The sequence below is a fragment of the Aquarana catesbeiana genome, linkage group LG04, assembly GCF_042186555.1.
Source record: "Aquarana catesbeiana isolate 2022-GZ linkage group LG04, ASM4218655v1, whole genome shotgun sequence".
NCBI classification, from domain to species: Eukaryota; Metazoa; Chordata; class Amphibia; order Anura; family Ranidae; genus Aquarana; species Aquarana catesbeiana.
Window position 1 is genome coordinate 326,219,456 of NC_133327.1, and position 24,063 is coordinate 326,243,518.

At 45.1% G+C, this 24,063-nt stretch overlaps 1 protein-coding gene across 3 annotated transcripts in view; it reads left to right on the forward strand.

The window, feature by feature from the left end:
- Positions 1–24,063, forward strand: part of CYB5R4 (cytochrome b5 reductase 4) — a 353,527-nt gene that overhangs the window by 89,958 nt on the left and 239,506 nt on the right. Inside the window, exons 5-6 of one of the 3 annotated variants that reach the window (XM_073626888.1) lie at positions 15,994–16,035; positions 23,965–24,010. The exons of the other annotated variants lie outside the window; for them this stretch is intronic. Coding sequence (XP_073482989.1) covers positions 15,994–16,035; positions 23,965–24,010 — 88 coding nt within the window. The remainder of the gene's footprint in view (positions 1–15,993; positions 16,036–23,964; positions 24,011–24,063) is intronic. 3 annotated transcript variants of the gene reach the window in all.

Here is a 24,063-nt window from a genome sequence, read left to right on the forward strand (position 1 = left end):
CATTGGACTGCAGTTGATACGCAGAGAAGGAAAGCTGAATTTCCAGCTGTGAACAAAAGGCTCGCCAAAACCTGGACACAAACTGGCTACCCCTGTCCGAGATCATAACCTTGGGTAGCCCATGTAAGCGAAAGATCTCCCGAGCAAAGATGGAAGCCAGTTCTTTGAATGTGGGCAACTTCTTAAGAGGAATACAATGTGACATTTTCGAGAACCTGTCAACCAACGTAAGGATAACTCTGTTGCCCTGAGAGCTGGGTAACTCCAAAGTGAAATCCATAGACTGGTGGGTCCAAGACCTCTCTCCAATGGGCATTGGTTGTAGGAGGCCCACTGGAAAGTGTCATGGTGTCTTTCTCTGAGCACACACGGAACAAGCAGCTACAAAGGTGGCTACATCAGCATGTAGACTAGGCCACCAGAATTGTTGGGAAATAGCCCAAATAAGTTGATTCTTCCCCCCGGTGGCCAGCAGCCTCTGGAGAATGGTAAGTCTGGAGCTCAGCGGCAAGAATTATGTCACCCAAAGGTGAAGTGAGACTGGTACGAACTGTAGCCAGAATACGATCGGGAGGAATCACAGGAACAGGAACCGACTCCATCTTGGAAGGGGAGGAAAACTATTGCGACAATGCATCAGCCCTTACCTTGTTCGTACTGGGTAAAAATGAAACTTTGTAATTAAAGCTTGACAAGAAAAGAGCTCATCAAGCCCTTCTGGGAGAGAGGCGTTTAGCCTCAGACAAGAATGTGAGATTCTTATGGTCCGTAAGAATGAGAACCTGGCACAGTGGTACCTTCGAGGAGATGCCTCTATTCTTTAAGGGCTAAAATGATTGCTAACAACTCTGTCCCCAATCTTATAATTGCATTCCGCAGGAGACAATTTCTTGGAAAAGTAGCCGTAAGGATGCATAGCGCTCTCAGAGGTAGGACGTTGAGACAGCAGGACATCAACTCCAGTCCCAGAAGCATCAACCTCAAGGATGAAAGGTACCATAGGATCAGGATGTACCAACACGGGCAGAAAAAAAGGCAGCCTTGAGACTCTCAAAGGCATTAATGGAATCCGGACACCAATTCTGTGGGTTAACGTCCTTTCTGGTCATATCAGTCAGGGGTTTGACCAGAGACAAGAAGTTATGAATAAACTTCTGATAATAATTGGCAAAGCCAAGAAAACATTGCAATGGAAGTAAACCCATGGTTGGGGCCACTCTAGATATCCCAAAAGTTTCTCTGGGTCCATCGAAATGACATAACCCAGGAATTTAACCTGTTCATGATGAAACTCGCACTTCTCCAATTTACAATACAGGTTATTATCTCTCAGCCTCTAAAGCACACAACAGACATCTGTGTGGTGGCTCTCTAGGGAATTGGAAAATATGAGGATATCGTTGACATAAACCACCATACGTAGCTGCAACCAATCTCAGAGGACATCGTTGATAAATTTCTGGAAAACTGCCAGAGCGTTGCAAAGACCAAACGGCATTACAAGGTATTCATATTGGCCAGTTCTGGTATTAAATGCAATTTTCTATTCGTCGCCCTCCTTGATCCTCACGAGATTATATACCCCTCGCAAATCAAGCTTCGTGAAAAAAACGTTGCTCCCTTGAGTCGGTCAAATAACTCTGTAATCAATGGAATCGGATAAGCATTCTTAATCGTAAAGCGATTGGGACCCCTATAATCAATACAAGGTCTCAGCTCACCACTCTTCTTTTTCACAAAGAAGAAACCAGCACCAGCAGGAGACGAGGACTTATGGATGAATCCTTGAGACAGTGCGTCGGCAACAAACTCCTCCATGGCTTTGTCCTCCGACAGACAAAGGGTAAACCCGGCCACTCAGGGGTATGGCACCAGGTTGAAGGTCAATTGCGCAATCATTTGACCGGTGTGGAGGCAAACTACCGGCTTGACCTTTTGTCAAAGACTTCGCTAAATTTGCGATACTCCTCCAGCAGGGAGGAGAGTGAAGAGATGCACGAGACCTTAGCCACTTTCTGAAAACATGTCTTCCTGCACAAAGCCAATCAAAAGAGTGGTTGTGCCTCTGTAACCAAGGATAACCAATAACCAATGGAAAATGAGGTGAGGATATTACTTGGAATGGGATTATCTCATGGTGAAAAGCCCCATGACCATGGTCAATGGAGCAGTCTCATGAGTCACATAGGTAGGCTGTAGCAGTCTCCCATCAATTGCCTCAATGGCAAGTGGAGTGGCACGAAGCTGCAGCGGAATTGAGTCCTTAGACACAAAGGCAACATCAATGAACAGGCCTGCAGCCCCAGAGTCGATTAGAGACTGTATCTCGATGGACGGCTCAGACCAAGAAGGGGTCACTGGCAGAGGTGGGGGACTCGAGTCACATGACTTGACTCGAGTCAGACTCGAGTCACCTGTTTGAGGACTTGCGACTTGCTTTACAAAATTAAATAAATGACTCGACTTGACTTTGACTTGTCACTAATGACTTGCGACTTGACTTTGACTTGGGCTATTTGACTTGCAATGACTTGCAATGACTTGGCACCACCAGTTCTGTGTCTTGGCCCAGGCAAAAAACGCCGCACCCCCCCCCCCCCCCCACAATAGAAAGCTCCCCCCGAGTCCCGGCTTCGGGGTAGATCAGTATTTTGACTTAATTTGTGACTTGACCAAAATAAATGACTTGACTTGACTTGCTTGGCAGGGACTCGACTTGACTTGCTTGCTTTTCGCCACAGTAACTTGGGACTTGCTTATGACTTGAAGGTTAAGACTTGAGACTTGCTTATGACTTGCACATGTGTGACTTACTCCCATCACTGGTCACTGGAACCAGGGGCTTATCCTTCTGGATAACTGGGGATGAAACAATGCCACGTAAGGTCTGTCCCCTACAGGACCTTAGGTGCTAGCATTCTCCCGGAAGGGTAGGACAAGGTCTTAAGGAAGGTCTTTTTTTCGGAGTCTGGAGTCAATGAGAACGGCAAACGTGATCAACCTCTCCAGCTCAGTGGGTTTGTCTCGGGCTCTATCTCATCTTTGGTATACGAGAGACCATGAGAAAAAGCAGCCACAAGGGCCTCATTGTTCCAAGCAACCTCTGCTGCCAGAGTAAGGAATTCAATGGCGTAATCGGCAACAGTTCTTGTACTCTATTTGATGGACATGAGGCTCTTGGCAGCAGAAGTGGAGCATGCGGGAACGTCAAATACCCTTTTAAAGGAAGCCACAAACTCAGGGTAACTCGGGACGACAGGGTTTTGCTTCTCCCATAGAGGGTTTGCCCAGGCCAAGGCTCTCTCAGAAAGCAAAGAAATCACGAAGCCTACTTTGCTTCTATCCATGGGAAACACCTTTGGCAGCATCTCAAAGTATATCCCAACCTGGTTGAGAAACCCTCTGCATTGAACTGGATCACCCCGCCCTTATAGAGGTAATATTCGAGGTGGATGCCTGCACAGAGACTGGCGCATCAGCAGGGATGGCCTGCAACACAGGTTGCACGGGAACAGCCTCAGTGGGTGGATCCAGGTGAGCAGTGCGACTAAAGCAATGGCAAACTGATCCATACGGTGATCCTGCTCATCCAATCTGGAAAAAACATTACCAACAAGTGGATTGCCTGCATCTTCTGAATTCATGGCCTTTGCCTACTGACAGGAACCATGAATCAGATTGAGACAGAAGTGCAGTAAAAATCACACTATTTAATAAAATGGTAAAAACAGAGCACACATCAAAACATAGCCAGAGTTCGGTAACCAGGGCGGGTAGTCAGAACAAGCTAGAGAAACAGGAGTCCAGAGATCAGTGAAGCCGAGTGCAGCAAACGAGATCAGGAACCAGAAGGGAAGTCAGCCAAGCAAAATTCTTTCACAGGAAAACACGGCAGAGAGAGTCCAGATATGTTGACCAAGGCGAAGGCACAAAAGATCTGATCCATGCAGTTTAAATAGTTAGCAGAGCTAGCTGACGAGCAGGAAATGAAGACTAGGTGTGTCATTGTGAAACCGAAGAGAAGGAAGGCCTGAGCCCAGCCCTGACAGTATCTCCCTCTCCATCATCCCCATCAACCACAGTTACAGCCCAGTATACCATGCTACCAACTATGTGTCAGTACCCAGTTTCCACTTACTGCACCTACCCTGCCTTTAACCCATTGAAGATTACCTCTTCTCCACTGCCTTCGACAATCCTCCTTAGCAACTGCTCCCTCTTTTTCACCATCCCTCAGCTCTTCTCTTCTATCAGCTGCACCCCCTACTTACAGCCCTGCATTCAGTTAAAGAACTTTCGTGGCTAAACCCAAAAAGAATTAGAAGTTTGCTCCAGTCTGCCTCCACGTGAGCCGATCTGCTCCAGTCTGCCTCCACGCGAGCCGATCTGCTCCAGTCTGCCTCCACGCGAGCCGATCTGCTCCAGTCTGCCTCCACGCGAGCCGATCTGCTCCAGTCTGCCTCCACGCGAGCCGATCTGCTCCAGTCTGCCTCCATGCGAGCCGATCTGCTCCAGTCTGCCTCCACGCGAGGCAATCTGCTCCAGTCTGCCTCCATGCAAGCCAATGGGGTTAGGCCTGCTTCTGACAGCTCTGAACATGCTGCCCAGCCTGCTGATCTGGAGCGGTGTCCAGCCTGATGGTCCTTTGCCTGCTACCCAGCCTGATGTGCCTCTGCCCGCTGTCCAGCCTGATGTGCCTCTGCCGGCTGTCCAGCCTACTTTCCAGCCCGCCTCTGATGATCTTTTGACCAATGACCAGCTTTATTTTAATGATCCTCCACTTACCGCCCAGCCGGGTTATACTGACTTTGTACCTACTGCTCAGCTAGCTTTTATTGACTCTATGCCTACTGCCCAGCTGGATTGTCTTGCAGAGGGTAGGATTCCATCTGCCATTGGGTCTGACACTTCTGAGCCTTTGTGTACCTGGTATGGGTTACCTGTTTTGCCTAAGATTCTTTTTCCAGTTGCCTCGGTTGGGTCTCTTTTACAGTATGTTGCTCCGATGGCGTCAAAGCCTGGTGGTCTGGACATACCCTTCACAATTGGTAGCTACATTTGCCTTCACGACCTTGTAGTGGTGAGCTCCAGGGGAGTTGCAGAGTACCATTTGTGCCTTGTCACGCCCCGGATGTGATTGCCACAACTCCAGGTGCATTAGGGAACCCGTTTCGGGTAACCAGTGCCTTGGGGAAACCTAGACGACCGTTGATGTGTGGAACAAGTTCTGGAGACCAGGCAGGCTACACGATTGTAACCAGACATTCCGGTGTCAGAGTTCCAGTGTTCTCCCTAACTTTGTGAATGACCCATGGTACCCCAGCATTGGGATGTCTACTGTCTTGAGGGATCAGATGTCCTCTAAGAATCTGGCCAACAGGCTACCTAGCCAGTTGCCTAACCCCAGCGGTGGGGTACTTAGCCAGTCACCAGTCCCAGGCGGTGGGACTACCTAGCTTATTGTTAGATCCCTGCAGCAGGGCATCTTATTTGAAACCTGGCACTCCCTTTGGCTTACAAGACATTTTTTTTCCCCAGAATTATGCAGCAACTAAGTATCTGTTATAGACTCTTTCTGACGATTTCAGTGTACTGTCAGGAAAGGATTCAGTTGCTGGTGGCACTGTGGCTCCCAGATCTATAGGCTGCAGTTCCAGTTTCCACCAACAGGTGTCTCTCAGCAGTCAGAAGCTGACATCATCTACTGCAATGCTGATTGCAGGAAGTATATTTAAACCTTATGCATGCTGTTCCTCACTGCTTTGGTATTGTCTCCATGTGCCCCTGACTTGTGTTCCAGTGTTCCTGAATTCTGCATCTTGTTTCCTGTTCCTGTAGCCTGATCCCAACCCTGCAGCCTGATCTCTTCCTACCTGCTTACTCCGTGTCCTGGTACCCTGGACCTGTCCTGTATTGTTCCCAGCTCCCTCTGCTTGATCTCCCTTGTTTGACCCTGGCTCTGTTACGATTATGATCTGTTTATCCCATTTTCTGTATATATTTGATTTAGGCAGTCGTTTATTGTGTGTTCACTGTTTGGTTTGTTGGTTTGTGTTACACTGTTTGCTATAGTGGAGGTGTGTTTACTTTGTGTTATTCACTTATCTTTTAATAAATTATATTATTTTACACTTTACCTGTGCTTGGTAATTCTCTGTAACAGTCCACACATTTCTGGTCAAACCGATCCCTGACACCCTGCAAAGTCCCATTATTGAAAAAACAACGTGTTGAAGAGGTTACAATTTGCCATAGAGCACATTGACTGCCCTAAAGAGAAATGACGCAACATTTTGTGGTCTGATGAAAGCAAGATTGTTCTTTGTTCTTTTTGGGTTTAGTGGCTGCAGACAGTTTGTCAGTTGACCCCCAAACACTGAATTCAAGCTACGGTACACTGTGAAGACAGTGAAGCATGGTGGTGCAAGCATCATGATATAGGGATATTTCTCATATTATGGTGTTGAACCTATTTATCGCATACCAGGGATCATGGATCAGTTTCAATACATCAGATACCTTGAAGAGGTCATGTTGCCTTATGCCGAAGGGGAAATACCCTTTTAACCTTTTCGCTGCCAAGACCCGCGCTCCACTTTTAAATTTAGCTGGTCGGAACATTTTTGCAATTTTTCCATTGCTTTTTTTATTTTTCCCATACAGCTTGTAAAAGTATGTAAAAGACTCCCCAAACCGGACTTTGTCCGGCGGACGGGATTTCGTCAGACAATTCGATCGTGTGTGGGCTCCAGCGGACTTTGTTTTCTCAAAAGTTGGACGGGCTTAGATTTGAAACATGTTTCAAATCTATCCGACGGACTCGAGTCCGGTCAAAAAGTCCGCTCGTCTGTATGCTAGTTCGACGGACAAAAAGCCACGCTAGGGCAGCTATTGGCTACTGGCTATGAACTTCCTTGTTTTAGTCCGGTCGTACGTCATCACGTACGAATTCGACGGACTTTGGTGGATTGTGTGTAGGCAAATCCGTTCATTCAGAAAGTCCATCGTAAAGTCCGGCGAAAAGTCCGCCGGGCAAAGTCTGTCGTAAAGTCCGACCGTGTGTACGCGGCATTAGAATAAAAATAAGGTGTTGCTGATTTTTAGGGCACAATGATATTTGGGCAAATGTTTATCAAAATAAATTATTGGTAGATAAAAACAGCACCTTTTACAAAATTCCTATGAAATATAAAGGCTAACCTGTAATGAGTTAATAAATAACAAATATTTGTGAATTTTGCCTTTTTGCAAATTGATGAAAATCAAACATACACAAAAATATAAATATCCAATTTCTCTAAAAATATATAAACATATATATGACCTGTAGAATAAAATGAAGGTGCTACTGATTTTAAGGCCCTGCAATTTTTGCGCAGATTTTTATGAAAACAATATACTATATTTATTGGCGTATAACACACACTTTTTCACCCTGAAAATCGGGTGCAAATAGCATGTGCGTGTTATACGCTGATACTTAAATTTTAGCTGCCTCGGAGAGGACAGGGAGGGGGTGGGACGAGCGCCGTCAGATTACATACAGTGAGAATTTCCTGTTTACTTGACGGCCTCTGTAAGAGAAAGTCCCGTCGCCTGGGCCGCCATTGGACCACTGTTCTGTCTATCATGGGAGATTCTCACTGTATATAATCTGTATATAATTGATGGCACTTGTGAGGCTGCAGACAGGCATTGATCAGGCTGCCTTAATGGCAATGGTGAGGCTACAGATGGGCACCGATAAATACGGTATTCACAAAAAAATAGTCTAAAATCATTATTAGCAGATATAAACACAGCAAATTCTGCAAAATTCTTAGTAAATATAAAAGCTTAACCTGTATTGAGTTAATAAATAACAAATATTTGTAAATATTAATTTGCGCCTTTTTGAGAAATGGTGAAAATCGGATATAAGCTAAATTTTCTCTAAAAAATCTGGAGGTTTTGTCGTTCACTTACAGCTTTTAGAGTTTGTAAAAGACCCCTCAAACCATATATTTTTTGAACGGACATGGCCAGTAGAATAAAAAGAGGGTGCTACTAATTTTTAAGGCGCCGCGATATTTGCACAAATGTTTATCAAATTCATCTTTTCAATTAAAAATACACTAAAATCATTATTAGTAGATTCATACATGGTAAAATGTACAAAATTCCGGCTAAATTCCTACTACATATAAAACTTAAAACTGTTTTGAGTTAATGAATGACAAATATTTTTACAATTTAAATTTGCGCCCTCTTTTTGTGAAATGGTGAAAACTGAAGGTGCGCAAAACAGTGAATAAAAACAATTTGCTCCAAAAAGCTGGATGTTACCATTTTTCCTTACAGCTTTCAGAATTTGTAATAGACCCCTCAAACCATAGATTTTCTGAAAGCACATGACCAATAGAATAAAAAAAAAATTGCTACTTTTTTTAGGTCCCGCAATAGTTGTGCAAATGTACATCAAACTGCAATTTTATTAAAAATACACTAAAATCATTATTGGTGGCTACATACATGGCAACATTTACCAAATTCCTGCTAAATTCCTACTAAATAAAAAAGCTGAAACTTTATTGAGTTAATAAATAACAAATATTTTTTAAATATTAATGTGTGCTTTTTTTTTGTGAAAACGGAAGGTACGCCAAACTGTAAATACACTTTACTCTAAAAATCCAGAGGTTACGATGTTTCAGCTTTCAGAATTTGAAAAGACCCCAAAACCATACATACATCAATTCGCTATTTTCACTAAAAATACACTAAAATCATTATTAGTGCACACAAGCACACAAGCACAACATAACTTACAAAATTCCTGCTAAATTGCTGCTAAAGCATCATTCACATGTGGCATACTTAAGTGTATGCCCTTGGAGGGCTATGTTTACCTGCATAGCGATGCACAGAACATGTGTATCCCCATGCAGGCAATTCCATTTATGTCAATTGGGATGCAATGACTGCACGGGCATAGCCACTGCTCCCAATCTGACATCCGTGTGGGTGCACGACCCCGAACGCAGACAGTGTGAGCTCAGGGACATGCACCCAGCCCAACATGTAAAATTGGGAGCATCGGCTCTGTTTGCGCAGTTGCTACAACCGAAATGACATTTGTGGGACTGCCTGCACAGGGATGCACGGATCACCTGAGCATCCCTATACAGGTAAACACAGCCTTCCAGGGGTGTACGCTGTGTATGCCCTGTGTGAATAAGGCCTTAGGTTCCTTTTACATGAGCAGACCGACCGGGGTCCGCCTGTCCATTTTTCAGGTGGACCCGATCGGACCACCCATTCTCTATTGAGAGGCTGATCTAAATGGACATGTGTCCATTTATACCTGCCTTCATCTGATCCGGTCCACCAAAAACAGACAATTGGATTTGTTCCCCATCCATCTAGCAGATCAGATCGGATGAGAATCGGATGGAAACGGACAGGCGGCAGTAGGGTAAGGAGGGATGCCGCTCGGAGCAGGGATGGTCGGTAAGGCAGGGCCGTCGGGGGGGCAAGCGGAGTGGAGGGGGGGCATAGTTTGATCCCCTCTAAGCACCTGCAGCACCTGAAGCCAGCGGGAGGGGATCAGATTTGCTTGGGGGGAGGAAATCAGTGCTGGTGTTTAAATAAAAGGGAGTGGTGGGAGGTGGAGAGGCTGGCGACAGGGAATCGGTACCATGGAGGGTGAAGGGGGGGGGGGGTCACATTTGAGGTTAATAACTCTGATCAGCGGATTATAATCCGCTCTCTGTTTCCAGTAGCAGAGGAGAAGGTGCTCGTAGGAAGACAGCAGCTCCTAATGTATGCAGCAAATGCTGCTACTGTGTGCTATAATCCCAGTCACCAGACTGTTTGTTTTAACAAAGCTGGCCCTAATGAGGTATTTCAAGTGACAGGAAACCTGGAGTTTTTCTTGGCTCAGTGTAACATAATGATATACAGTATTGCATCTATAGTTATGATCGTATGCAATAAAAATATCCTAGTTATTAATCCAAAAAAATCTTGGTCTGAATTAACATAGCTTTTGAACTAAACATTCATGCAAGCTTGGGAGACGTTTGCTGTGCAGCAACATTTTAAGAGCCAGTTCACATAATATTTTGATTGTGTCTGCTTTGTATTCGTCATAATAGGGCATATTTAATAGTTGTAGCTTGAAAGCCACATAGAATAATAACCAAACAAGTAGTGCTTTCAATATTAATAAGGTTTGATGTTTTCAAGAGGCTTTTTAAAGAATCTAAGTGGGTGCACAATTTATGGTAATGACATGCGGATAAATGCATGGTTGAAGAAGGAAATATAAAATTAGGCAAATGTTCTGTTATTTTTAAATAAACAATGTTTTACATGGGTTACAGATCTGTACCAAAGAGTGAATGTTGATAGCATTTGCATTATTCAAATTTAGGCAGTTTTAGTGACCATTGTATACTTGTAAACATTACAGTTTTTGGTTTAGTTTCCAACATCAGTGTTTCTCATCAATAACAGTATTTAGCTTCAATGTGTGACCTTTTTTTTGTTGTTTTTTTGTTTTTGAAAAAAATAACAAACATGTCATACTTACCTGTTCTGTGCAGTGGTTTTTCACAGAGCAACACCGATTCTCTTTTTCTCTGGGTCCCCAGATGGTGCTCCTGGCTCCTCCTCCTTGACCAGTGCCCCTAGTAGGGTGTTTGCTATGGGGAGCACTGGTGTGTGTTCGCTCCCAAGCCCTACTCTATGCATCCATAAGACACATATAACCATGGATCAGCCCCGCCCCTCCAACTCTTTCCTCATTGGCTCACTGGCAGTGATTGATCCCACTGCTTTCCAAGCAAATGAGGAGAGGGAGTCCTGGGACAGCCAAGGCTCCTGTGCACATCGCTGGATTGAGATGGGGCTCAGGTAAGTATTGGGGGGGGGGGGGGGCTGCTGCACACACCTTCAGCCACTTTTAATGTATAGAATCAGAAAACTGCTTGGTGACGTTGTTGCCTGCCTATACAGTGGGGCAAAAAAGTATTTAGACAACCACCAATTGTGCAAGTTCTCCCACTTAAAAAGATGAGAGAGGCCTGTAATTGTCATCATAGGTATACCTCAACTATGAGAGACAAAATGTGAAAACAAATCCAGACAATCACATTGTCTGATTTTTTTAAATAATTTATTTGCAAATTATGGTGGAAAATAAGTATTTGGTCACCTACAAACAAGCAAGATTTCTGGCTCTCACAGACCTGTATCTTCTTCTTTAAGAGGCTCCTCTGTCCTCCACTCATTACCTGTATTAATGGCACCTGTTTGAACTTGTTATCAGTGTAAAAGACACCTGTGCACAACCTCAAACAGTCACACTCCAAACTCCACTATGGTGAAGAACAAAGAGCTGTCGAAGGACACCAGAAGCAAAATTGTAGACCTGCACCAGGCTGGGAAGACTGAATCTGCAATAAGCAAGCAGCTTGGTGTGAATAAATCAACTGTGGGAGCAATAATTAGAAAATGGAAGGCATACAAGACCACTGATAATCTCCCTCGATCTGGGGCTTCACGCAAGATCTCACCCCATAGGGTCAAAATGATGACAAGAACGGTGAGCAAAAATCCCAGAACCACACGGGGGAACCTAGTGAATGACCTGCAGAGAGCTGGGACCAACGTAACAAAGGCTACCATCAGTAACACACTACGCCGCCAGGGACTCAGATCCTGCAGTGCCAGACGTGTCCCCCTGCTTAAGCCAGTACATGTCCGGGTCCGTCTGAGGTTTGCTAGAGAGCATTTGGATGATCCAGAATAGGATTGGGAGAATGTCATATGGTCAGATGAAACCAAAGTAGAACTGTTTGTTAGAAACACAACTTGTGTTTGGAGGAGAGAGAATGCTGAGTTGCAACCAAAGAACACCATACCTACTGTGAAGAATGGGGGTGACAACATCATGCTTTGGGGTCGTTTCTCTGCAAAGGGAGCTGGATGACTGATCCGTGTACATGAAAGAATGAATGGGGCTATGTATCGTTAGATTTTGAGTGCAAACCTCCTCCCATCAGCAAGGGCATTGAAGATAAAATGTGGCTGGGTCTTTAAGCATGACAATGATCCCAAACACACCGCCCGGGCAACGAAGGAGTGGCTTCGTAAGAAGCATTTCAAGGTCCTGGAGTGGCCTAGCCAGTCTCCAGATCTCAACCCCATAGAAAACCTTTGGAGGGAGTTGAAAGTCTGTGTTGCCCAGCAACAGCCCCAAAACATCACTGCTCTAGAGGAGATCTGCATGGAGGAATGGGCCAACATACCAGAAACAGTGTGTGACAACCTTGTGAAGACTTACAGAAAACGTTTGACCTGTCATTGCCAACAAAGGATATATAAAAAAGTATTGAGATGAACTTTTGATATTGACAAAATACTTATTTTCCACCATAATTTGCAAATAAATTCTTTCAAAGATTTGTTTCCACATTTTATCTCTCATAGTTGAGGTACAGTTGCAATAAAAAGTATGTAAACCCTTTTGGAATGATATGGATTTCTGCACAAATTGGTCATAAAATGTGATCTGATCTTCATCTAAGTCACAACAATAGACAATCACAGTCAGCTTAAACTAATAACACACAAAGAATTAAATGTTACCATGTTTTTATTGAACACACCATGTATACATGTACAGTGCAGGTGGAAAAAGTATGTGAACCCTTGGATTTAATAACTGGTTGAACCTCCTTTGGCAGCAATAACTTCAACCAAATGTTTCCTGTAGTTGCAGATCAGTCGTGCGCAACGGTCAAGAGTAATTCTTGACCATTCCTCTTTAAAGAACTGTTTCAGTTGAGCAATATTCTTGGGGTGTCTGGTGTGAATCGCTTTCTTGAGGTCATGCCACAGCATCTCAATCGGGTTGCGGTCAGGACTCTGACTGGGCCACTCCAGAAGGCGTATTTTCTTCTGTTTAAGCCATTCTGTTGTTGATTTACTACTGTGCTTTGGGTCGTTGTCTTCTGTTAAGCTTCAGCTGGTGGACAGATGGCCTTAAGTTCTCCTGCAAAATGTCTTGATAAACTTGGGAATTAATTTTTCCTTCGATGATAGCAATCCGTCTAGGCCCTGACGCAGCAAAGCAGCCCCAAACCATGATGCCCCCACTACCATACTTCACAGTTGGGATGAGGTTTTGATGTTGATGTGCTGTGCCTCTTTTTCTGCACACATAGTGTTGTGTGTTTCTTCCAAACAACTCAACTGTGGTTTCATCTGTCCACAGAATATTTTGCCAGTACTGCTGTGGAACATCCAGGTGCTCTTGTGCAAACTGTAAACGTGCAGCAATGTTTTTTTTGGACAGCAGTGGCTTCCTCTGTGGTATCCTCCCATGAAATCCATTCTTGTTTAGTGTTTTACGTATCATAGATTTGCTAACAGGGATGTTGGCGTATGCCAGAGACTTTTGTAAGTGTTTAGCTGACACTCTAGGATTCTTCTTCACCTCATTGAGCAGTCTGCGCTGTGCTCTTGCAGTAATCTTTACAGGACGCCAAACTCCTAGGTAGAGTAGCAGCAGTGCTGAACTTTCTCCATTTATAGACAATTTGTCTTACCGTGGACTGATGAACAGCAAGGCTTTTTGGAGATACTTTTATAACCCTTTCCAGCTTTATGCAAGTCAACAATTCTTAATTGTAGGTCTTCTGAGAGCTTTTTTGTGCGAGGCATCATTCACATCAGGCAATGCTTCTTGTGAAAAGCAAACCCAGAACTGGTGTGTGTTTTTTATAGGGCAGGGCAGCTGTAACCAGCACCTCCAATCTCATCTCATTGATTGGACTCCAGTTGGCTGACACCTCACTCCAATTAGCTCTTGGAGATCTCATTAGTCTAGGGGTTCACATACTTTTTCCACATGCACTGTAAATGTTTACATGGTGCGTTGAATAAAAACATGGTAACATTTAATTCATTGTGTGTTATTAGTTTAAGCAGACTGTGATTGTCTATTGTGACTTAGATGAAGATCAGATCACATTTTATGACCAATTTGTGCAGAAATCCATATCATTCCAAAAGGGTTCACATGCTTTTTATTGCAACTGTATACCTATGATGGCAATTACAGCCCTTTCTCATCTTTTTAAGATGGAGAACTTGCACAATTGGTGGCTGACTAAATACTTTTTTGCCCCACTGTACTTCTTCCCTACTCATATCTATGCCACAAATCTCAGATTATGTGAGATGCTGTAAATGGAAGTAGCAATTTTTTAAAACTAAACCTGTTGGGTAGATTAGTCTGTTTAAAAAAAACAATCCTTAAAACTTGCAGGCATCTAATGATACTTGCAAGGACATCTGATAATCTGATTTTTGCATGCCCTCCTGGATCTGTGGGCATGCTACACAGAAGTAATTGATTTCTGAACAAGCTGTATTCTGCCATTCAGCTGGCCAATAAGAGAGCCTCAGTGACCAGTAGTTCTCATGGTGGGTTGTGAAGTCAGGCAAAAAATTGACAAGTTTTGTGTTTTGTACATCTAAAATCTAAGGCATCCCCTCTGGCTCACAGAAATCAGAGGATTAGTCTATTCACAATACATTGTAGTTGGATGGATGCAGCACAGATTGTGACCAAAGCTTACCTGCAGGGCAATGTAATTCCTGGGAGTCAGTGTATTATCTTACCAGTCACAGCTGAAAAGTGGTGACCATGTTCTCCTAATACAAATATCTTCCTGTTTACTGCATTGTATCACAGATGACATCCGTCGGTAGCAAGCAGTTCCATACTACTTTCCACTTTTCCACTGCAGGTGGGGGAAGAACAAACTGTTTTTTTTTGTTTGAAGAGAGCCAGTCCAACTGTTTTTTTTTCTCTAGTTTTAATAGAACTCTGTCAGGTTTTTAAAGGGTTAGTTCACCTTTTTAGAAAAAAGGAAAAGGCAACGGGAACCAGGGTGGGGTTGGGAAGGGTGTAGGTAGGGTGTTGGCTCACTTTTTCTTTTTTTTTTTCTGAAAATGTAAACTTAAACTTTTAAAAACTTTTAAAGCTTTTTTTTTTTTTTTTTTGGGGGGGGGGGGGGGGGGGGGGACAGGGTTCACTTACACTAAACTGATAGAAGGAAAATCTCAGTGTCACTGGCATGGTAGGGAATAGCTTCCAGTGGGCACACATGTTTCAGTGACCACTAAGGGGATTTCCTCTCACTTTGGATGGGCAGGTTTCCAATGACTTCCTGCTATGTCTCTGGGACAGGACGTAATGGGGAGACCTCCCCAATGTGCACACTTACAGCAGTAGGAGCATGACAGAGATTTTTCTCTTTCATTCTGTCCAAAACTAGAAAAAGTTTCTACTGGAGTTCTGCTTCAATTATATTGATGCCTTTTTGTATTTTCACAAGCTTTCCTCAGCTTACATATTTTTGACACTGCATACTGTTGTCTGTGGTTTATTGTTATTCATGGTCCCATTGTGGTGATTTCTCTTCTCTTCCTCTCCCTGTTTCTTTCCCTTTGTTTTAATTTAATTTAATTTTTATTTTATTTTTTTATCTTACTAATACAGCTGTTTTTGTTGATGTTGACTCACTGTACATATTGCTATTTGACTGCACAATTTCTGTACAATCAACATTAGATCTACCAAAACTATGTAAAATGAAGACCTACCTAAGCTATCCAATTTGGTAGGCCCGTGCACTACATAAATGTTGTTAGATCTGAAGGACGTTGTACAAATGGGTTACAACGGGCGTGGTAAACTTTTTCTGTCAGCAATGTTATCTCTGGTACAGCAAAAAGAGGGAAATATAACAGTGAATCTAACCCTTCTATACCCCGTCTGAAACTGAAAAAATGTTTTGACTGGTACTCCTCTTTGGTCATGTACAGTATAACACTTTAATCAGAAGTTTCACAACCGTCTCTATATTATTACTATGTTTTTAGAAGGTCATTGTTTTCTTTGTTAGAGTCTCAAATACCATTATTTTTCTTTTACAGCCTTAACTACATCAGACAACACAGTAGCACAAGAAGTAAATGGTCAGTTTGCCAATTGTTTACGTATGAATGTGTTGCTTGTTGATATTGTATTGTTCCCTCCTTGTTCATGGTGGTTGACAGGCAATTTATGCGTAAGTTCCTATTGGCTTCTTAGTTGGGTCTTGTAGAAATGTACCCATGGAGCAGCCACAAACACAGTAAAATGTTCCTCATGTTATTAGGGCTACATAGTACATTTTTCGAAGAATAAGACTTTATTTTTCACAGGATACACTGAGAGCACATGCACAGGTGAAACGTGAGCATTAATTAGTACATATAGGCCACATATGAGGACATAAATCAGAGGGCAGGTCTGCAAGATTTGTAACATGGTAACTGTATCACCTCCACATAACCAGCAATGGTCAGGGTATGTTGGCAGCATTTTGTGCAATCTAGTAGGACACCTATACCACCTGGACAAAATTTTATAGTTCCTCTTCTGGACATGAGTTGAGAGGCTTGATTTGAATGTGAAATAGAATGACTTTTCCCAATCCAAGGCAGCAAGTGAGCTGCCCAAGCTCTCTTCCAGTCTCTAATGAAAAATGGATAGTGAGGAAGCATGTGCTGAAGGAGTATACCATAGATTGTGGATTTTGTGCAAGGGCGAGCGGTTTGCTAAGACAGAGAGACTCAAAACCCAAGTTTGTAAGGTGTTTCTAAAAATGCTTGGGTTCCAAGCAATAGAGCCACCTACCTGGGTATGGGGATTATGGTGTGGTCATGTCACTCAGTGGTGAGAAGCCCTGAGGCTTCTAGTGCCTGTCTAGGGATACATAAAACAGTAAACCCATTTTAACTCCTTTAAATGTTTGCATGTAACAACAAATACATTGAGGTCCCTCCATAGAAATACCCCTACCCTGTCATTGCAATAATAAAATGCTGTACAGGGCACAAGCCTTTGAAAACCTAGCAAATTGACATGCCACTGCTTTTGTAATGTATCTTAAAGCCCAATTCCGAATCATAGTTTATTTATACTTCTCTTTAGTTAATCAACGGACACAGCGCTCCATTAATTCTAACTATAGGTTTATATCGCCTTCTGCAGGAGAAGGACTAGGCAGAACAAAAAAGCTTGGCTACGTCCATGGGCCGACCTCAGCTGGTATATAGCCCCCTCTCTGCTATAGGCATTCAGTTTGTTTCTCTCTAGTCAGGAGTAAAGACCTAGGCTCCCTGCTGGGATCTTTTGGTCCTAGCAATTTTTACTTTTTTTCTCCTTCCATGCATCTTTTTGATTTTTTTTTTTCCTGGAAGATCTACAATCAACTGCCGGGCTGGGCGGTGGGCTGGACAATCTAGATCCAGTGCCCCCCCCCCCAGTCCAGCCAGCGTGCGCTTGCAGACCGAAGCTACTTGCTAGGTCAGCTGCGATATAGCCTCCACGGACGGAGGTTGGCCCACAAGTTGATCATCTCGAAGGGTCGCATATGACCAGGCTTTGGTCTGAGTCGCAGCATCCCCCTGGCAGACAGCCCTCCACTTTGGTGGCGAGAGGATTCCCCCTCCCCTCCTTTGTGTGGGGTGGGGTGGACACGGGTACCCTCCAGGGATAGTTGGACATGCCTGCAGGTTCCCTTCTTCCATGCTAATTCCTCTGTTAAGTTGGGCTTTTTCCCCCCATCTCTGTGAATATTCCCTGGGGGGGGGGTTGTGGTGGTGAATGCACTGCCTTAGCAAGTGTGGGGTGCAGTACCTGGGGTCTGGTGGGAGTCCCAGTGCAGAGGGCACAGCGGAGACTCCTGTGTGGCTTCCCAGACAGTCTGCCAGCATTTAGCAGTGTTCGGCAGCCATTCTCCCTTGGTTTGGTCTTCGGCCGTTGGCCATGTTTGTGTGGTCCGTGATGTCACGGCAGCCATTTTCTCTTGATTTTGTATGGTCTACGGCTGACGGTCATTTTCCCTTGGTTCGATGAGATGCTGGAGATGGCGGGAGCCACGCGGCGTTGCCTGGGCTCCAGGCCCTCCTCTTCCTTCTCCCGGATATAGGGACTGCTTAGCACACATGGTGAGCTGCTGGGTCTGAACATGCGGTGCTCCTCTGGCTGATAGTGGTGAGTCCTTGGGGGTCTCTCTCTCTCTCTCTCTCTCTCTCTCTCTCTCTCTCTGCTAGTAAGTGATCTGAGTTTGGGGGGGTGTCCATAGCGGAGCCAAAAATTTTTTGTTGCTGTGGGTTCTCCTTTATCCTGTGGAGCCTTAGGGTCATATCTCCCCCCACTGAACCCCTCGGGGTGCCATGGCTCTTTAGAACTCCAGCTTCCCATACATGCGTTAATGGCGGTCCTACAGTCCTTGGTATCCCGGGTGGAAGTGGTGTGTAGGCAAAGGCCTAGCAGGAAGTGCTCTCCGCCTTCTCCTGGTCAGTTTGTCTCATCTGATTCTGTGTCTGGTCTCGCCATGGACGTGGCCCGTCCAGTGGGACTTGATATCATGCTCCCCGATCTGTCTAATCGGGAAAATGACTCTTCCGCGGTCGCAGCAGCAAATGAGAAAACGCTGGTGGCCTAATGTGATGTGGCTAATGTGGCCATGGACGGGGCTGTGCCTTTTGATACACACAACGCCTCATACAGCTAAGGTGTTTCCTTGTCTTTCCTATTTTGACAGATTTGTCTATAAGGAATGGGGGAAAACAAAGCAACCCTTTGTGGTCCCCAAATGTTTTGTAGTACATTACCCTTTTGAGGAATCACATTTTAAACGTGGACCAGCCCACCGGTGATGGAACCTCCTGTTTCCAGGTTGAATAAAGCATCCATGATCCCAGTAGAGGTCTTTTCATCCTTTAAAGACCCGGCCGATAGGAAAGTGGAGTCATTGGCACGCAGTATGTTTACTATGGCAGGTTGGGCATTGCGACCGGTCCTGGCCTTGGCCCTGGTGTTTCAGACGCTAACTGAATGGGCCAAACTTTTACGCCAGAGTCTGGGGAACGAGTAGGTGCTTATGTTGATCTGGCGGACCAGTTGGTCCAGGGGCTGCAGATCCTTTTGGGGGTATCAAAGAAGGGGTGCAGAGTTTGTCCGTCACCTTGTGTGGATATAATTCCTGCAAAAGTTCGGATGAAGTCTGAACTCAAAATACCCCCTATCCCCGTCCAGGAAATTGAATCACCTGGGTCTGACTCTGGACTTAATGTTGACCAGGACGGTCCTTCTGGTCAAACTTCAGGAACCACAGACCGTGATTCGCCGGCTGCTGTCACACAAACAGTCTTCTCTCCCGACTTGCAAACAGAATCTGGGCCTGGTGGTGTCCATCTTCAAGGCAGTTCCGTTTGTACAAGGCCGTACGTGGCTCCTTCAGCAGGTTCAGTTCAACAGGAAGATACCGAGGATCGGAGCGAGGTCACGGATTCCTCTGGTAGACGCCGCAGCTGTCCTAGTGCCAAGGTGGGGCCAATACCTTCCTTTTCTCAAGCTGCTTCTGCTGTTCCTGCGAAGGATCGAGGGCGAACGTCTTCCAGTCATTCTGGTGGCCCTAAATGTCCCTTGGGGCTACCTCAGAGACGACTAGTTGCCCTAAGGGCTGAGCTTCCATCCTGCTTTATAGTCGCTGGTTTTGATGGCTCGGCTTTTGAAAGCCAGGTGTTGAGGGATAGAGGTTTGTCTGGATCAGTGATCCCTACTATGTTGAAGGCGAAGAAGTCAACTTCTAGCAAGATATACCATCATACGTAGAAAGCATACATTTCTTGGTGTGAGTCGATTGGTGCTCATCTTCGCTCCTTTTCTGTGGCTCGGATCTTGGCCTTTCTTCAATGGGGTGTGGAGCAAAGGTGTCTGCCTTAGCAATCTTCTTTCAGCGACCCCTAGCCACGCACTCTTTAGTTTGTATTTTCATTCAGGGAGTTCGACATGTGGCTCCGCCTATATGGTCTCTTTTGCCACCGTGGGGTTTAAACTTGGTGCTCTTGGTTCTCCAGAAAATATTTGGGAGATTCCCTTGCCTACGTTGTCCCAGAAGGTGGCATTCTTGGTGGCTGTTACATCGGCCCGTAAGGTGATGGAGTTGGCGGCATTATCCTGTCATACTCCCTATTTGGTGGTCCACAGAGATAAAGTGGTCCTTCGTCGGGAAGGGTTAAAGTGTCGTGTCACACATAGTCCATCCTCCTCACAGTTAGAATCATTCCCTAGGACACGCTTAACCTCTACAGTGCCCCCTAGTGGTTAACCTCTTCACTGCCAGTCACATTTACACAGTAATCAATGCATTTTTAATCGGACTGATCGCTGTATAAATGTGAATGGTCCCAAAATAGCGCCAAAAGTGTCCGATCTGGCCGCCATAATGTTGCAGTCTTGATAAAAATCACTGATCGCCGCCATTACTAGTAAAAAAAAAATATTAATTAAAATGTCATATTTTGTAGACGATATAACTTTTACGCAAACCAATCAATAAACGCTTATTGCAATTTTTTAAAAATATGTAGAAGAATACGTATCAGGTTCAACTGAGGAAAAAAAAATTGTTTTTTTATAGATTTTTTGGGGATATTTATTATAGCAAAAAGTAAAAAAAAATCTGTTTTTTAAAAATTGTCGCTATTTTTTTTGTGTATAGCGCAAAAAATAAAAACAGCAGAGGTAATCAAATACCACCAAAAGAAAGCTCTATTTGTGGGGAAAAAAAAGGACGTCAATTTTGTTTGGGAGCCACGTTGCACGACTGTGCAATTGTCAGTTAGCGACTCAGTGCCGAATCAATACAAAAGGCATAGGTATGTCAAATGAGCTCAGAGCCTAAATAATTATGTACATGTAGACACAGAACACTATTCTGGAACAACTGTATCTTGGGAATCTAGCGAGGGGTAGCAGACCTTTTCGAACTTCAGTTTAAATATCTTAGAATATCAACAACATATCTTATCTTACAACAGAGAAGAAGGTCCAGCACTGTGAGCAAAGCATGGCTATTGTAGTTTAGAGTACTAGCAGTGTATACAGTATATTCCTTAAAAAAAAAGTACTTCTGCACACCACTTGATTCCCTGAATTCAGTTATGTTATGCCCTTTTAATCAACTATTCAAAGCACATGTCATACTGATTATTGGAGACACGCTATTTGAATTGTGGAAGTGTTAAACCAGGGGTCTCAAACTCAAATTGCCTGAGGGCCACATGACAAGTTTTCATATCCCATGGGGGGCCGCATGCAAACTTTTAAAACTTCAAAAGCAATGAACTATACCAGCAATAATATACTATACTATACCCAGCACTGGTGTCAGCAAACGCATTATACCCAGTACTGGTGTCCGTAAGCGCATTATTAACCCAGCATTGGTGTCAGCAAACGCATTATTAACTACCCAGCATTACCCCTCCCACACTGCACAAATAGCCACACACTGCACAAATAGCCCCACACTCCATAAAATACCCCCCACACTCCATAAAATACCCCCCACACTCCATAAAATACCCCCACACTACACAATTACCCCCCACACTGCACAATCACCCTCCACACTGCATAAAATACCCCCCACACTGCACAAATTTCTACCCCAGTCACCCCACTAAGGACTTTGCCTCAGTGTGATGGCTCACTCACCTCTCCTGGCAGTCAGGATCATCTGCCTCCCAAATCCTCTCCTCCTGGCTTCCATACAGGCCTAGTGACAGGGGACCCAGAGAACACAATCTCCCGCCCTGAGGTGGCAGCAGGACCCTGGTTTGGAGCTCTGGTCGATCGTCAATGCCTAGGTGGGCGGATCGATGAGCGGATCCTTCCTCCGCTCCATTCTCAGCTCTGTTCTCTCTCTGGGCTGCAGCAGCGTGCAGCGGAGAGGACAGAAGAGATGGAGAGGTAAAGCCGATGGCCGATATATGATGACGATTTTTGTGGCCGATATTTTAGGCCGATTTGAAAAAAAAAAAACCTCACCCACTCCACTCCTCCCTGCTTGCTCCTGTCACTCTACCAAACACTTGATGTCCTCAGTACAGATGGCACTGGTTGGCTTAGGCAGGTGGCACTGGCAGGTGGCACTGTCTGTCACTGGCAGGTGGCACTGGCAGGTGGCACGTTGCACTGTTTGGAGGGTGCACTGATTGGCACTGACAGATGGCACTGGCAGGTGGCACTGATTGGCAATGGCACTGGCAGGTGGCACTTATTGGCAGTGGCACTGGTTGGCACTGGAAGGTGGCACTGGCAGGCATTGGCAAGTGGCACTGGTTTGAAACTGGCAGGTGGCACTGGTTTGGAACTGGCAGGTGGCACTATTGGCACTGACAGGTGGCACTGATTGGCGTGGCACTGGCAGGTGGCACTGATTGGCGTGGCACTGGCAGGTGGCACTGATTGGCGTGGCACTGGCAGGTGGTGGCAGGTGGCACTGGCAAGCACTGGTTGGCACTGGCAGGTGGCACTGATTGGCGTGGCACTTGCAGGTGGCGGAAGGTGGCACTGGCAGGTGGCTTTGATTGGCAGGGGCACTGGTTGGCGGTGGCACTGGCAGGCACTGGTTGGTGGTGGCACTGATTGGCGGTGGCAGGTGGCACTGGCAGGTGGTACTGGTTGGAGGTGGCAGGTGGCAATGGCAGACTGGTTGGCACTGGCAGGTGGCACTGATTGGCAGTGGCACTGGCAGCTGGCACTGACAGATGGCACTGACAGATGGCACTGATTGGCACAGGCAGGTGCCACTGGCAGGTTTCACACTGAGCGGAGTGTAACAGTGTGTGAAACTGACAAGGAGCTGTCCACACTCAGCGCTTGATGCTTGTGTGAAGCTGACACGTAGCACAGAGGAGAGAGACAGAGGGATCTGTCAGAATTGAGGTTGATGTCGGGGTGGGCGGGACCCGGCCGAGGTGGGCGGGGCCAGCAGCTGTCAAACACCAGCCAATGATTGGGCTGCTTAAGAAAAGGGGCGGGCCACATACACGTAGCTGCCCGCCCAGATCCCATTGGCTGGTGTTTGATATTGGCCGGGTCCCGCCCACCCCCGACATCAACCTCAAATCTGACAGATCCCTCTGTCTCTCTCCTCCTGTTACGTGTCAGTTTCACACAAGCATCAAGCGCTGAGTGTGGAGAAGGAAGGAAGAGCAGCGGCCAGTGCTATATATCGACCTAATGGCCAAATATCGGTCGACCTCTAGTCCTTTATCAGCCCTGCCTGCGGGCCATTTTTAACCGGTCCGCGGGCCGCAAATGGCCCGCGGGCCGGTACTTTGAGACCCCTGTGTTAAACGGTAATCCATCTTAAAGTGGAGATTTGCAAATGTGGCTGGGTTTGAAGGTCCCAGGACATAGAGTAACTCTTTTAAAGAAACAAACATAAGCCTATTTGCCTTCTACCAAGCCGCTTACACACTTGTTTTTGAAAACCACTTCATTGGATTGTTTAAAGCATTTGTTACCCCAACATTTCATATTCCTGATATGTGCTTGCTGCACCATATACTTGTATGAGAAAGTATCCTGGCTGTTTTCTTTTTATTGCTTCCTTTGTGTGAAATCCCTGGCGTTCCTGCCAGTACCCCTGCTTTCCTATTTCAAACTGACCACACTAGGCATATAAGCATTCCCAGCGTGGTCAGTTCTCTAGCTTTGCTGGGAACTCGGCCTGCTTTCCTCCAATGATTGACTTGTCCTGATACGCCCCCCCCCTTGCACAGCCATTCACTGGGATGTTCAGTGTGCTGCTGCTTCTCTTCCCCCTAACTCCCATGCAGCTGAGATTAGAGGGAAGGTGATGACTTATAAAAAAGGTATTTTATGTTTTTGTTTTGTTTTTTCATATATCTATACACAAATGTTTTGTCTTTCATTTCTATTTTAAACTGAATGGGTTGTTTCACGAGGTGATCATTTACAATCACTTTAATCTTGATATTGCTTTGCTATGGACAATATTCTAAAAGCTTTTATTTTTGATGTTCAAAATTGTTTAGGTGCAGTGTCTCATTTGCAGCATGAAGATAAACTCTTTCATCCCAGGTTAGTCTGTTTTTCTGTGTGGGATAAAATAGTCAATGATGTTGTGCATGTTT